General features: G+C 39.7%; 1 protein-coding gene across 1 annotated transcript; it reads right to left on the bottom strand.

Moving 5' to 3' along the window:
- Window positions 1-5422: 5422 nt before the first annotated feature.
- On the bottom strand, window positions 5423-16963 carry LOC109982315 (uncharacterized). The gene is made up of 6 exons (XM_065963502.1): window positions 16414-16963; window positions 14047-14097; window positions 10757-13887; window positions 9017-9160; window positions 8458-8538; window positions 5423-6312 (listed from the first exon to the last, which is right to left on the bottom strand). The coding sequence occupies exons 3-6, from the start codon at window positions 13866-13868 to the stop codon at window positions 6179-6181; spliced, it is 3471 nt and encodes a 1156-aa protein (XP_065819574.1). The 5' UTR covers window positions 13869-13887; window positions 14047-14097; window positions 16414-16963; the 3' UTR covers window positions 5423-6178.
- Window positions 16964-17059: the final 96 nt, after the last annotated feature.

The following is a 17059-nucleotide window of genomic DNA, read 5'->3' as shown; positions in this document are numbered from 1 at the left end:
GTGTGTGCGTGAATGGGAGACTCTAAAGCTCTGTTTGTTTGCTTTGCAGAGGTGCTGGAGTCTGCAGACAGTTTGACACCACAGATTCTCCTTTGATAAAAAACCACAACGATGCATCAGCTATATATATACAGAAACACAGACAGATACCTGAAGGCAGCAGGTTGTAGGTGTTATGACTGTGGAGAGAAGATGGAGCTCATGTGTTGTCCATGCACTACAGAAAAAAGTCTTTGTTATTCTCATTTGTCACATGTATACATTCTGTGCTTGTTCACCTTTGCATGTGCACACCTGAATAACAAGGAGAAATCGTAAGCTGTATAATAACTGCTCTTCTTTGAGGTTGAAATATTGCAGGCATATCAGCTAATGCTCATTAATTATCCTGGAGCTTTCCAGTAAGACGCTTTCTAAGAATAGGCTGCATGGTTCTTCCTACACAGAGGAGCCATGCAAATGCTTCTTAGGGGCATAGAGGGAGGAGGAGCTGTGTGTATGTTCTCCATCTTCAAGGTCTCTTCACCAGCATAATAACGTTACTTGGACCCTCATGCTGGGACGATGCCCGACTTTGATTCCGCCTAATGAAAATAAACAAAACGCGTGCATGGCTAATCCTGTTAATTTTGGTTTTGGGGTAGAAATTAAAAACAGGGGAATGTAAATCACTGCCAGGTTTCTCTTCTAGTAATATTTCACGTCCGGATCCCTGGGTGACGCTGGGAGATCTTAATTTGTGGTAAGTAAATCATGCAGGGAAGCTTTTGTGAGGAGGAGGAGGAGGAGGAGGAATTTTGTAAGAACTTACAAAGAAAAAAAGAGATAACTTCTGTCTCGGTTGCAGCCTTTGAAGTCCCCTTGCAGCTCCTAAAGCTGTAACGTCTCTTTAATGTTACATTGAAGAGAGCAGCAGATATACAAGTTTAAGGAAAATAGTATAGCATCTAACTTAAAAGGGAAAAGAAATGAAACCTCTTCTGCATGAATTATGTTTTTGTAGAAAGATTCTTTGTAATTTGGCATCTTCAGAAGATGTATCAGTCAAGAAACTTTACAACGTCTTACCTCTCCCTCTGCTCCTCTTTGCCCCTGCAGTCCATGAAATATATGTTGCCTTCAGGGAACAAAGGGTAAGGAAAATAACAGCTTAACATATACTAATAAAATATCTGAAGATCTAAAAACATTCCTGCATATTTAAGGTACACCACTTGGTCTGGATTAAAACATCTCAACAACTATTGGATGCCTTGTCATGACATTTGTGTACAGTCATGATCATCTGATTGGCACTATTTAATGATTAGATCAAGTGAGAATGCTGACATCAAGAACTTGGATGTCAAATAGGATTATAATTATACCTGCTTAATATCAGTGTGTTAGCATTGTCCTTGTGAGCACATTAGCATGCTAATAGGGCATTTATAGCTCAAAGTACTGCTTTTTCTAATACAGCCTAGCGAGATGACTTTAGAAATGTCACTGTCAAACATCTTGATTTCAATTTGTTTAAAGTCAAATTGAGTTTCTCCTTCTGTAGTATTTGAACCCACAAGCCTCTACCTTCTTCATCCCAAAATTCAAAATGTTACCCTCTTCAGCCCTTCATGGGATATTTCCGCCATGTGCATCATACTGTATGAAGACTTCAAAACCAAATCAAAGCATTATGAACATTTGATTGCTGACCGCCAGTTCCCCCGGTATTCTAAGCCTATGGCTACATAACTAAAAGCTGGTCCAAGTCTAAGCCAGACCTAACAATAAGCTTTATCAAAAAGGAAAGATTTAAGTCTATTCTTATACGTACAGAGTGTGTCTGCCTGGTAGATGACTCCAAAAGGAGAGGGGCCTGATAACTAAAGGTTCTACCTCCCATAGTACATTTAGAGACTGTAGCTACCACAATTTGCATTATGGGAGCATAATGGTCTAGAGGGGTAATACTGCACTAATAGCTCTTAAGTTGAGATGGTGCCTGACCATTACGAGCTTTGTAAGTGAGAGGGATTTTAAAAACATTTTTTTTTAATAGAAAGTCATTGCAGAGATGTCAATACAGCAGTAATGTGATCTATTTGTTCTAGTTGTAGTCAGTTCACATGCTTCAGCATTTTGGACCAGCTTCAGAGTCTTTAGAGAGATATTAGGGCAGCCTGATGAAAGTGAACTACAATAATCCAACGTAAAGGTGACAAATACGTGGACTAGTTTTTCTGCATCATTTTGAGACAGGATGTCCTGAATTTTGTGATGTTACGAAGGTGAAAGAAGCCTGGAAATGTGAAGGACATATCCTGATTACATTCCTAACTGTGGTGCTGGATGCCAGGCTGATGCTATCTAGGACAATATGTAGGTCACATATTATCCTCCTTTTCAACAAGTTAAAATAAGTCTCAGAGCTTCACATGTCTGTGAAGTTTTCTGGCCAAAGATCCACTCTGATCCTTTATTTGATCATGTCTACAAACCCATCTATTTCAGTGTCTGTAGCTTTAAATGCAAATGAGCTGTGTCTGACCACGCCCCCCCGGAAGCATGTCCAATTGTGTTTACAGTAAAAGGGAAACTCAAAGGGCAGATTAAAAAAAACACCTAGCTGTGGGAGTGTTGCCCACCTGGGGGAGGGGCCAGCCTTTGTGATGTCATGAAGGGAGAATCTCCACACAGCCTGTTTGAGCACACATTTTCTGAAAAGTGTAGCAGGCAAAAGACGGAGAGGACAGACTTTTCTGTGACGGGGGGGTTTGTAGACAGACTAGAGACACATATTAGTGATAGAAATGGTAGACATGGTAAAGTGAAATTGACATAATATGTGACCTGTAAATCATTTCATAAAGTTTATTTTCACATATAATCCCTAACTATAATCTAGATCATCAACAGTTAAACTATCTTGAATTGATTCCACAGCCTTAAAAAACATGTTGTCATCCTCTATCAAGCTTTAATGTGAAATCGTGATGATTATTAAAGAATAGTACACAGGTAACCCACTTCAGTTCACCTGTAGTGTAACTGAAACTGGAGCATTAGCAGCCTGTGTTTTTCAGAAATAACAATAGATGACTGTTCCAGCACCAGCAAATGAAAGTTTGATCTCACTGAATACAAATAATGGATCATTGAGCTGTTGCACTAATACAAAATGAATGTTCATAATGTATGGGAAAGTTTATTGGAATAACATACTCTCACATCACAGTCACAGAGGAGAATACACTTTTAGCCAAAGGGAAAAAATGTCCATATGAAGATTAGGCGCTGAAATGAATCAGCAAATAAACCGGGCAAATACGCTTCAGAAGCAACTGACAATGATATTATGAACCGCAAAAGAAAATCTAATTCATCTTGCCCAGCCTTCAAAGTCTGTGCCTGATTAAAAAGGCAGATTGAATGTGTTGCTTCTGTATCCAATTATACCTGGAAAGCCATACCGTGGCGTTGTTTCTTTTTGATTTGTGTTTGCCTGTCTGCCAGCTGAGGCTCCTCACTCATTGAAACAAACTAGGCCCCTCCAAAAAGGCCATTTGGACTCGGAGATGTAAAAAAGACAAAACAATCATTTCAAAATCCTTAAAAACGTCGGAGTATAACAGTGGTGAAATGTCTTAGATTATTCTGACAACAGCACCTTTAACATGAACCATCCTTCAAATAATAATACTCCAAGAGGTAAGATATACAACCAATACCAACACAGCCCCACAACACAAGACGCAACACATCAATACAAACAAAACAAATAAACGACCTCATCTCAGTCCATCACTTCCAACCAGTTCACATTTGATCCAGCACATAAATCATCACATCACATTGTGACGACCCCGGCCTGTGTCAGTGCCCCTCCTGTTGCCTTTTAACAACAACTCAGAAACTCTGGAATCATTTGGTTCCCCGACTTGCAGACATGGCGTCATATTCGTTATCACATGGGTGGCAAAATATGTTTTGTTTATTTTAAGATATTAAAATACTTCACGTATCAACTTTTTATTTCATGCAACTGAGCAGACTGGGTGTTGGTATTTAAAGCTGGCTTCTCAGTCTATCTCTCTCTCTCTCTCTCTTGCCATCACCAACTTTGGTTTGTTGTCTTCGTTTTGCCTCCGCAACACATCACTCACAATCGCAGTCACCACTGATTTACTGCTGCAGATTCTTTTATTAGGATGTTTTGCCTTAGTTTTCTCCATTTTATTAGAATAAAAATGACTTTAAAACTGTGTCGTCTTTGGCTTTGTCCAGCTCACTGATCCTGGGTTATGACAAATTACATTCAACTAAATTAGGCTTTATAAAAATGGGTCACATCTCCTTTTCACCCAGCTTCTTTTTAAAGAGGACTTAACGGTTAATAAAACAAGTGCGTTTCAGATTTAATAATACAAAAAGATGAATTGGCAGGTAAAGAAGCAGGGAGCTGGCAAACAGCATTCTGTTTGAACTTGTGTACTTGACTGATGCTGCATTAAACATGGCACATTGAACATATGTATGCACTGGGAATGTGGTTATGTATCCCTGTCTCTGCACACTGGACCAGTCTCTGACATACACTGCATATTCTAGGAAAGAAACGCTAAAGAATAAAACAAACATAGTTACCGTTCAGGGAGCTGTGTTTGGCAGGTAAACAAACCCAAACAGAACATCTTGTTAGCATCATTATAAGTAGAGCTGAGGTGTCACGTCCACAGCCTACAGCCACTGAAGCGTTCGCTGCTGTGACCCTGTTCAAATCAACTCGGCTTCTCTCCCTGATGTTTTTTTTGGAAACACTGTTAAACTCGTTACCTGACACAAGAAGTTTTTAGAAACCACGTTAGAATAACCAATTATTTTAAATGAAAGAATGCAGTTTGTTTTGTTGTCCCTCAGTTGTTACTGTGTTTGTTTGGTATGATGAAAAAAGAGTAGAGTAAGTGTACCAAGAAGTTTTTAAAGTGTAGAGCCGGTGTTATGCTAACACACAGCCTAATGCTGCCTTCAGGAAATCGAGGGTCATGGAAATAACATATGTTATATGTTACATATGTCTGAAGATTCAAAAACTTTCCTGCATATTTTAGGTACACCACTTGGTACGGATTAAAATATAGTGGCCTAGCGGTTAGTGCACGTGCCCTATGTACAGAGGCCATAGTCCTCCAAGTGGGCGGCCCGGGTACAAATCAGACCTGTGGCTCCCTTCCTGTATGTCTCTCTCTGATTTCTGACTCTATCCACTGTCCTATCTCTAAAAGGCAAAAAGCTTCAGAGTCTTTATAACAAAAAAACACGTTTCTGCTGAAAGTGTCAAACTCCACAGGCGAAAACATTTGAGGTGAAGTAAAAGCTTTTCGTTCTTCACTGTAATGAACACAGATCTATGTTGCCTAAAGAAAGAGTCATGGGACGTACATTCATGAATAACACATTTATTATTGAAATCAATTATTGATTCCTTTGGAGAATTGACCGGTTTGAAACTTCAGCTCACCTCCCACAAAACAGCTCAGGGTTACGTTGCATACAGTTTAACATTAACACCAGAACAGAAACAGAACGTACACGCCCACACACAGCTTGAACAAGCAGCACACTGTATCAATACAACTACAGGTAAACGTGTACAAACAGTTACATGCAACAACGCTGAATACAAAGCTAACATATTTCATTAATGCAACAATGTAGGTCATGTTCTGTGTTCATTTATGGCTAAATCCTATAAATATGAATTTAAAAGTGGTATAAATATATAAATAAGACCATCAAGGATTTATACTTTAAAAAAACACTTTAGGTCTGGAAATAATAGCAATTATATAAATAGATAAATACAGAAAAAAAAATAGTTAATAAATAAATAAATACTGGGGAAATATCTTTGAAACCATTTCCCCAGCAGTGAAGCGGGCTTCTTTCATCAACAGTCCTCAGGTGAGACACTCGCTCACTGGCTGCTGCGGTCGAGCTGCTCAGTGGACCAACAGCAGCACACTTGTGATTTTATGGAAACTTCCCACGAGACGAACTTACATTTTGTAGACTGTAATACCATCCAACATGTACATGAATGACTCACAAAAAAAGATTGAAATATGAGCAACACAGTAAAAAAGCGAATGCCATGGCAACAAAGAGCGCGTCATCAAACTCATTCACATCATCCTGATTACATTTCTGACATTTCTCTGTAGGGCTGTGGGCGGTGAAGGTGTTTAGTCTTGGCTCTCTTCGAAAGTCCAACTCGGAGCGGCCGTGTGCACGTTCTCAAAGGCTCCAGTCTCCTGGTTGGCTCTGGTGCTTCTGCACACAAAAACACAACAATATGAAATAACTGTACGCACCAGTCCTGCATGTCCAGTTTGTCTGTTTATGTGCGTTAACACAGTTTTATGTCAACATACACCAGAGAAGAGCTCATGAATAAAAGGGCTACAACTCCACCACACTAAGTCAAATTCCTTTTATGTGCAAAAAAAAAACCAATTGTGATTCTGATATCCCGAATAATGCAGTAGGTAAGCCAGGATTTGTTTTCTGGGAAATATCCACGGCAAACAAAAAATGAACTTTAAATCTTTCGAGAATATCAGCTTTTAGCAGAGTTTAACAGATTTCTTTTAAATGTGTAGAGACAGAAAGTCATGCTATAAGACTGATTTATTTTCTCATACTGACGAGTTGAACACATTTCATCTCAAAGTAGGAAAGTTGTCGTACTGACTCTCCTGTTAAATATTCAAAAGATAGCTGATTTGACCCCCATCAGACACACACGGGTTCATGAAGAACTGGAAACCAGCTAAATAAGAGGAAAGAAAGAAAAGCTTTGACTTGTGAGACACTGAATAAAATGTCACAACTGGAAATGATCATGCCTGTCACTTGCTTCTTTATTGTTTGTTTTTCCATCACACATTCTATTTTTAATTGTTTAAAGCTCCTATGATAACTCGTCATGAACTGTGTTGGGCACGTTACTGAAAAGTAGAAACTAAAGTGTACTCAAAAAGTCACTGATGCTGTTACTGAGTTATAAAAGTTACTTTACTTGCTTCAATCCTCATATTAATGTTTGCATTATATATCAAGATTAGACAATTGCATATTTCAAAAATAACACTGTCATCATTTTCAATTTGTAGGTATTTTACTGATTTAACCTCTGAAGGCAACCGAGTCAACCGTTGATATGAAGCACGCCAACAACATCTTACCTGTGTATCAGTCTATAGTCAGGCTTACAGATTGTGGAGCAGGCAGTGTTTTAAATCAAGCTGGCTGTTTGTATGGACTGCAGAGCTAATGGGAGCTGCACCTCGGTCTATGAAGTTTGCAGCGCCGTGCTCTCTGACAGCTAGCTTAGTAGACGTGTGCTATTGTTCGGTATTTCTTTCTTATGAGATAAGTTTTCCTTTCTTCTCATAGACTCCAACTCCCCGCTATATTATTGTCGTTTAACTCGAGCAGGGGGAAAATAATGTCAGTATTTCCTAGACGGAGAGCTCACGCCTCAATGATCGCCTGTCTGTGTCCGTTTACAGCATGTGACGTTCTTTCTCCCAGGATGCAGCTGTGCTGACCTCGTTTGCTTGTTGTCAGCTGTTTCACATGAAGTAACGACTAACGAGTACTTTTAAATGTCAGCAACTGTAACGGCGTTATTGAATCTGGAAAGCAACTAATCCATACCCCATTGTTAGTACGAATTTTCATGAATTCATACATTTTGGTAACTTTGTGAGTGAACTGTTTAAATCTGTCTACCATCTACCATCTAAGAGTAACTCTTCTCTTAGGTTGAAGCTGTAACAATATCTATGTAAAACATCTCATAGCAGCAGAGTTATATTTGGTTTGGAGCCAACTATCTGTTGTAAGCAAAGGTTTGCTAAAAGTGAAATGTATATGTCTGACATTTACGAGTCAAGCTGCTGTCTTCTTTCTTGCCTTATAGAGATATATCCAAGTGGACAAGAATTTGTAGGATGTACCTTCAAGCAGAATATAAGCAAGTCTGTTTAGTCTGAACTTTGTCAGTTTGTGATTGTTAACAATTTGTGTTCTGTTGTAACTGTCTGACCTCGGCCGATTAAACCGTAGAATAATCCACAGCCTGTTTCGCGATTTCATCATTGGATTTATACAGCATCAACAACCCCCACCCAACACCCATATAGTTTTTAGTGTTACAGTAACGTGTTAAATAGCAACACGTTGGTCCCAACACTGGTTTTGAATAAACCGAAATGACTACTGATGACCTTTAGCAGAAAACAAGACTATTAGGGACAAACATGATCATTTCTGTTTATTAATGCCAATAATCACTGCCACTAGGTACGTGTCACACAACGCTAGTTAATCCAGAAACAGAGCTCCTTTACATTTTCCACAGTAAATATTCACAGTGAAAGGGCATTTCTGCTACAACAAGAAGCGACTCACTGTGGCTCAGTTGTTCCAGGAATGTTTGACACATGAAGGACGGGGACCACGTTTTCTTTTTGGACTCCATCTCCTGGGGCTCTGAAAGAAAAAAAAACACAGCACCGTCTCATTTGTTTCTGTACCCTTAAACTACATTTCACAGCGGTGTTATCGTCCCACTGCAGCTTATTGGGGAAGAAGAAATGAATATTTGAACATTCATAAGAGAAAGCTGCGTCAACTTGAAAAAGACAAATCAATAATTGTATTTCTCTGAATTAACCTGGCTGACCTCGATGAGTCTATCACCAACACTCTGGAAAAACAGTGTTAAAAGGGCAATACTGCAAAACAATGGAGGGACAGAAAAGTAGGCTCTAATTAAACTACGTCCACGTAATGGCTCCTCATGTGAATGTTGAAGAATTTGCTTTGAAGAATTTTCCAGTTAAAAAAGGTAATTAGACTTTAAATTGGCATTCTCATTATCTTCAATGATTGTTGAGTTCTAGTTTCATGTTTTTATAAATTAAGCTTTTATGTAATTGTCTTTGTTTTTCACGAGTAAACTACAAACCTCTGTGTGTCTCTGCAGTGTACATGGGCGCTTCCTGGCAGCTGCCAAGGGGCACTTCCTGCTCATCATCACCACTGCCAGGGGTACAAGACACCACTGGATCGCTCACACACTCATCCAAAGTGCGGACTTCATCAACATCATCTAAAGCACAGACAGAGGCAAGACACAGTAGAGTCAGAGCAGTGTATGTGTGGTTTCATACGGTGTCATTAGAGATCATTAATGCAGTTCAAAGCTCCTTACTACCTAATGAATTATTTTACTCTAGCCGACCACTTCTTGAATGTCATTTTGTTAAATTTGTATGGAGGTACTGATTCCACTGTAATTGGCCGTATACCAAAACTTCTCAAGCCTAAAATTATTTTTCCCATACTGTGAAATGTAAAAATCCCAGCATGTTGCAGGGATACAGCAGTTTAAAGCTCACTAGGTTGGAATGACTTGAGTGAAATAAGAAGATCAATACTGCTCTCCGCTCTGTTTCAGGCTACAGCCATCAGCAGAGAAGCTTATTTTAGCACTGATACAAGAATCTGAGGCAAATAGGCAGTCTGGGTCTGTCCGACATAAAAACTGCCCAAAAACACCCCATAAGCAAATTACCATTTTGAAGAAATCCTTGTGGGATTCAGATTAGTAGGATGTTATTAGCCCGGTGTAATTATTCCTTTAATCTTGTTTTACCATGAAGTTACCAGAAAATGATACAAAACTTTCTGCAAGATTCCAAAAAAATAAATAAAATAAAGTATAATATAATTAAAACAATACGCCTATTCCCCCATAACACAGTTGTATATATTATATTAAAGGTCACATGTTGTAAAAAATACATTGTACCATGGTTTTCTCACACTTATGTGTCCCAAATCTGTCTACAAGCCCTTCAATCATGAGAAAAGTCCATCCTCTGCATTTTTTGCCTGCCCCACTTTTCAGAAAATGTGTGCTCAAACAGGCTGTTTGGAGATTTTCTCTTCATGACATCACAAAGGGAAGTAACCCCTCCCCCAGGTGGGTGACACTCCCACAGCTAGGTGTTTGTTCTGCCCTCTGAGTCTGCGTTTGCACCGTAAACAATAGGGCATGGAGCGAGAAAGCCAAAGCCCTTCCAGAGAGGGGCGTGGTCAGACACAGCTCATTTACATTTGAAGGTACAGACACAGAAACAGTCTGTTCTGAGCAGGGCTGAAATAGAGGGGTTTATAGACATGATCAAATCCAGGATCAGAGTGGATTTAGAACAAGAAACTTCACAGACATGTTTAGAGGAGCTCTGAGACTTATTTACAATTACTGCAGAGGAGGATAATATGTGACCTTCTTATTCCCCAGTTATGGTTTGTGAGTAAAAAACATAAATATCAACTCTTTGTACTGCTGTGACATTTTGTGAAGAAGGGTAATGAGCCGTTAAATCCCAAAGGAGATTCTCTTCTGTGATTTCTGTATGAATGTTGATACAACAGTCAGCAGGAGAAAATAATGTTCTTCTAGGAATTATAGCTTTCATATGATCTCCATTACTAAGGTTGTAGTGTTCAACGTAAGCATGTAAATATCATATTGTGTAAAGAATTAATTAACATTGAGATGTAATTTGATCAGAGTGGGTGTGAAAGCCTTTTATTGGGCTTACTGCTGTATCTGAATACTGCTGGAATTAGTCTTCAACTATTGTTATTTACTACCATACTATTGTTGTATTATTTTTCTTATTGTTTTTGTAGTTACCTGATGAAGTGTCTTTTTGGTATCCTCTGAGAGGTTCTTTGAAGTCTGTGTGGTCGCTCTCCCACACTTCAGTGACATCACTACACTGCACCGGTGAGGATTCTCTGCTGTAGCCTCCAAACTCACTTTTACTGACATCAAAAAACAAGTTCAGCTCCTTCAGGACGTTGTCAAATTCTTTCTTCATCTCAAACCTGGGTTTGTTGTTCACATCAGAGGCTGGACTGTCACATTTAGAGGAAGCAATGCAGGACGTTGACTGTGGCTGTAACTCATCCTGGATGCCCTCAGAGGATTTAAAGGCTGATTCACAGCAGTGTGAATTGTGCTCCGTCAGGCCGGGAACAGGAACATCTGCTGCTGAGATAGGGTTAGAAAGTTCATCACAACTGTAATCACAGCTTGATAATCCATTTGCCACGTAGTCAGTGTGACACTCAAATCTTTCCACATCCTCCTCCTTGCCCTCTTCATCCTCCTCTTGTGGCACCTCCTCGTGCTCGCTGCTCTCGGCCTCTAGCTTGAGGTGGTTGGGCTGTTGCTGGGGTGTTTTCAGCAGCTGCTCAGACAGGCTGCTGAGCAGAGGGTTGTTGCTGAAACCAGCATCATCATCACCGTCATCCTCTAGTGAGAGCTGGATCTTTTCGAAAGTGTCAAAAGCCCCCGAAACGCGGGCACAAAACGTGAAGGCAGATGGCTCTGGGGAAAATCTGTCACTGCATATGATGGCTGTGGGGTTTTTGTCAGCATTTTGTGAATGTCTCAATTCTTGTGTCGCTGGGAAGAATGCATCACTGGGGGCAGGAAAAGTCAAAGACAAGAGGGCGTCTGTCTTTGGTCCGATTTGGTCATCAGAGAAACCACAGAGCTCATTTGATTGTTCATGTTGGCTATTGAGGATTAATGTGTCCCCCTGTTTGCTCATGGTAGCCTCTGTCTGTTCACTGATACATTCATCAGGTGAAACCTCAGTTTGATCTTCTTTCTGTTGACTGTCCACTACTTCCACTGACATTGCTGAGATATCTTTAACACCATTTTCCTCCTCTTCTTTTCTTTCATTTCCCTCTGTTGTCACTTCAATCACTGGTATTACAGCAGTGTATGGGTGATCACACAAGCATTCATGGGTATTTCCCAATTCAATATGAGTTAAGTTTTTGCCAGTGTTACTTATTTTGATCTCTTCCCACTCATTAAAGAAATCACCAACAGACATTTCACATGGGTCTTCTTTGTGTTTTTCACTTTGCTGCAGAGGTTTGACCTTTGAGTCCATTGAGTGTTCTTCTTTTCTTTGTTCATCACTTTTCATTTCATATCTTGTTGTGTCTTCTCTTTCATTTATCTCAGTCAATCCGTACATCTCTGCAATTTCAGCCCATAAATATTCAACCTCCTGTGTCAGCAGGTGGTCTAGACTGTCAGGCAAAAGACCAGACTGGTCCTGCTCTGTTGAAGGATGTCCCACAGCGTCGGGGCTCCCTTGTGTTTTTTTGTCCCCAGCAGGAGGAGCCTGTACAGACTCACATTGGCTGCTGCTGGGAGTGGACTTCCACTGACAGTTGTCGTCATTGCTTGTATTGTTGAGTATATTTTCTGTGGTGTTGGGACATGGTTGTGGTTCTGTGTATGTCTGACATGTGCCCTCTTTTTCATCTTGGCACAGGTGTGTTCTGCTTTGATCAAGACCTGAATCCTCCTGTGATGGCTGGACTTCAGGACAGAGAGGTATTTCTATCTCACAGATTTTTACAAATGGAGATAATTGTACACCTTCAGTGCTCTCTGAGTTACAGCACTTCTGCCTAGCCTCCCTGTCACTTTCACTCCAGATTGCAGGGTCAATTACACCGACTGGGCCCGCATCATTATCTCCTTCAGTCGGCTCTTGACTGATTCTTGACGACATTGGAGCCTCTGTTGTGTGATCAGCCGTTTCACTCTCGGTTTTGGCTATCATCTTGCCAGCAGCATGGGCTTCTTTTGCCCCACAGAAGTCATCGGCTTCAAGACTGACAGTCTTAGTTACAATATTTGTGGCTAATACCATATCATGAGAAAGAACTGATCCCTCAGCCCACTCAGCAGCAGAAGGAATTGAGTTTTTGCTCATTTCATTTTCATTCTCTGCTTTTGTTTCCCAATTGCAGGCAGCAACATTTTCATTTGCACAAATCTGCAAGTCTGATATTTCTTCCTTATCTTTTACACCTTCTGCCATCTTCCCTGAGGGATCCTCTTCAGGGATTGAGTAGAATGATTCAGAGTTTGCATAATCAATGAAAGATATGAGACTGTTAGCCTCTTCCTTTACCTTTCCTAAAAGTGCCTTCTCATTAAATCCATCCTCACCATCCCTCTGATTACTCTCTTCAGCTTCAGCAGATTGGCTCCACGTGTTATAGAAACCTGTATTACAAAGTTTGACATTGTAAGTGCAATCAGACAGACATCTGACCTCCTCATCACTCGAACTGAGGCTGAATGCTTGGATTTGACTGACAGTATTTTGCACCTGTCTCCCATCTCTGTCATCTCCAGCAGGAAGATTGCAACCGCAGGGGGTCTCGTCTCCAAGTGATTTCCCCAGACGGTCGCAATCAGGATGACTGGACGTGTCAGCGCTGACGTCTTTTAAAGAGTGAGACTCTGCTAATGCCCCACCTGCATCATCTGGCGGGTATGAGCTGAGCTTGTCAGTTTCTTTAAGAGGAGGCTCCTCATCTTTCACCAGGGGGACAGTTCTTTCAGGAGCAATAAAACAGGCATTAGATGATCCTGTGTTTACTTCGTCATTGTCTGAAGTGGACGACGTAGTTATTGGGTTGACGAGAAAATTAGAGTCTTGTGGTTGAGTTTCGGGTTTTACAAAATCCATACCCCCACATGTTGTTGTGCATTGTACACCAGCACTCTTCTGCAACATGTTTGTGGATAATTGTGCGTTGAAGGTTTTCCGAAATGTCAAAAGCTCAGGAAAGTCAAACCTGCTTTTCTCACTCTGTTCCTCTGGCATTGAACAATCTATTCTTGGTCGTTTGGGGGAGAGTGGTGAATAAAGTTTGCTCTCAGTTGGTGGACTGATATCGTCTTGTGAGATTTGATCCATTGTCTTCTTTCTTCTAAACCTTAAATAGAAACAGTGTTAGTGTAAATGTGCCACATGATAGCCATGCTGCTAGGATCAATAAGTGTTAAGTCTATTAAAATAAATGCAATCATTACAGGAAGGATTCTGATACTCTGCAGTCGATGTGCTCTGATGTATAAAAGCTTCAACAACTCACCTTACATCAAACTTGCAGATCAATACATATGGAAGTTATTCAGCTTTAGACCTTTGGAAAAAATATGGAAGACAGCAACATAATATTCAATGAGTTCTGATATCGAACAGATTGTAACACATCATGATGTTGATACACGAAACAGCACAAAGAAATGCCACTGTCGCATCCCTTTTTTAACACCCTTATCAGAAGCTGTGGCGCATCACTCTCTGACAATGCTAGCTTTGTCACAATGAGCATAATAGGCCTTTTTCACACCGGAGATATTGCCTTGTCACATATGGAAAAGCACAGGTGTTACTAAACGCATTAACAATGTCTGCTTCCTGTTAAAATGTCCCTGTCAACCATGGACGAATAACAGTGAGCAGACAGGCACAATACCTGAAACCACAGCAGCTAAATGGAATGCAGCCTGCATTAACTTTATAATTTACACCTCTGATTTTTCAACTACGACTCACATATATTTCTTTTGAATGAAAAACTTATGTCTCACACTTGTGCTCCCCCCTCCCCGATCAACCAAAAGTAAAACTTTAAGACATGAATGTGAAGGCATCAACCATGTGATGTGTCTGTTTCCTGATAGACCACCATGTCAAACAAGACGTACATTTCATGCTTATATAATCGAATGAGATCTGTGGAACTATTTGTAAAATAAATGAAGGATTCCACAGTTAGTAATATTTTGACAAACACCTCCCTTTTTTATAAGATTACATTAGGCATCAAGTTCACCTCTTTTAGCAAGTTGTTTACAGTTTTTAGCTGCCGTTTAGGTTTGTTGTTACATCATATCACAACAGGTTTTTCTTCTTCCTGCATCTCCCTCTATCCCACATTCCAAGTCCAGCACAGTCTCAGCCGTCTGTTCATCATAAGTCTGGTTCTGCTCGAGGTTTCTGCCTAAAGGAAGATTTCTTTGCCACTGTTACTTTGCTAAATGTTGCTCATGATGGATTAATGCTGGGTCTTTGTAGATAATATAACAAAGAGTAAGGTCTTGAACCTGCTCTTTTGTGTCTTGAGATAACATTTGTTATAAATTATAACAAATGTTATAAAAGCAGTGAGCCAGCCACAGCAAGGCTAATATGTCTGAAATCACACACTCAATCCCTACTCCCTAAACATTGAGTTCTGTGTAGGACTATATAGTTCACTCATACAGCACTCTTAAAAAAATATTTAGCTAACTACTCACTGACCTCCGACAGTGACCTCATTACTGTCACAGTGACAAAACTAAATTGTGCAGCTTAACACCCACTGAGTATGAGGGACAAAAAATGACTAAAGTATAAATAAATAAATAAATAAATGTTGGGAGAAATGCATACAATAATGTATAAATAAATGAATAATTAAATAAAAGCATCAATACATAAATACATAAATATATTCATATATTTATTTATGTATTTCTGTGTCCATGTTGGACAAGAAAAAGTAAATATGTAAATTAAGTGTGCCATCCTAACATTACTGAAGTAGGATTGGTCAATTTTGAAAAACAGACAGAAGCAAATTTACATATATACTTTTCCTCTTACGACCTGGACACAGAAATAAATAGATGTGTTAATGTAAAAATACAGAAAAATATTAATAACTCAATTAATGTGGAAATGTATGCATTGATACATATATAACTGTAGAAATACACTAATAAATGAATAAATACATGTAAAAATATATAAATAGCCTTTTTCATTAACAAAGTGTATTTATTATTTATTCATTGATGTATTGTTTTCAGCATTTATATATTTATTGATGCATTTATTTAATTATTTATTTATTTATTTATACATTATTGTATGCATTTCTCCCAACATTTATTAATTTATTTATACTTTAGTCATTTTCTGTCCCTCATACTGAGGACATGAATACCATTAATAAAGGTAAATAGCAGAATAAATGTGAGTGATAACTATTATTATACATTTTCACAAAAATCACTCAGATTTCTTACACCACTACAAAATAGTGTATTCACTATCCACACAGTGAGTGAACATGAAGCTCAACACAAGCTAGTTGCTATTCCAAAAACTTCTAAATTTACAGTTTTGAACAGGCCAGTATTCATAAATTTAAACATTAGTTTCTTGCTTCAAAGATTGGTGCTTTATTACATATCATGACTTGTTATAATTGCAAATATTACACAGAATAACTCAAGCAGAGGTAGTTAGCCAAAGCTGTATTTGAACAATACAGCTGCTAGAGGTAAACTAAACTTTAACAATCATTAAATCTTAATTTCAGAGATTAACACGGACAATTTCTGACGTTTTAGGCAGACATATCTTACCTTGTTATCTATTTAGTTTAGACACAAAGGTTACTCACCTTATCAACTAGTTAGCTGAGTATCTGGTCTATCAGTGGCTAGTTCAGGTTAGCTGAGCGTGTTTTCCCGCCATCCTGTCTGTGGCGCGAAAAAAAAAGTCAGACTTCCGTCACTCTCTCTCACTCTCTCTCTTTCACTCTTTCACTCTCTCTCCCTCTCTTTCACTCTCTCTCTCACTCTCTCTCTCTCCTGCCATTCTCTCTCTCTCTCGCTCTCTCTCTTTCACTCTCTCTCTCCCTCTCTCTCTCTTTCACACTCTCTCTCTCCCCCTCTCTCTCTCGCACACTCGCTCTCTCTCGCTCTCTCTCTTTCCCTCTCTCTCTCTCTCTCTCACTCTCTCGCTCTCTCTCTTTCCCTCTCTCTCTTCCTCTCTCTCTCTTTCACACTCTCTCTCTCCCCCTCTCTCGCTCTCTCTCTTTCCCTCTCTCTCACACACTCTCTCGCTCTCTCTCTCTCCCTCTCTCTCTCTCTCACTCTCTCGCTCTCTCTCTTTCCCTCTCTCTCTTCCTCTCTCTCTCTCCCTCTCTCTCTCTCTCCCCCTCTCTCTCTCTCTCCCTCTCTCTCTCTCTCTCTTACACACTCTCTCGCTCTCTCTCTCTTTCCCTCTCTCTCTCTCTCACACACACACACACACTCGCTCTCTCT

Source organism: Labrus bergylta, chromosome 15 (assembly GCF_963930695.1).
Source record: "Labrus bergylta chromosome 15, fLabBer1.1, whole genome shotgun sequence".
Lineage (NCBI taxonomy): Eukaryota > Metazoa > Chordata > Actinopteri > Labriformes > Labridae > Labrus > Labrus bergylta.
Note: the sequence above shows the minus strand (reverse complement) of the source record. Positions and strands in the feature narration are given on the sequence as shown.

Excerpts from the sequence above, each read along its gene's own strand:
- LOC109982315 (XM_065963502.1), bottom strand. The coding sequence starts at position 13,868 with ATGGATCAAATCTCACAAGACGATATCAGTCCACCAACTGAGAGCAAA. Across the intron at positions 9,161-10,756 it reads CCAAAAAGACACTTCATCAG|ATGATGTTGATGAAGTCCGC; the intron begins GTAACTACAAAA and ends TCTGTGCTTTAG. Across the intron at positions 6,313-8,457 it reads CCTGGAACAACTGAGCCACA|AAGCACCAGAGCCAACCAGG; the intron begins GTGAGTCGCTTC and ends TTTTGTGTGCAG.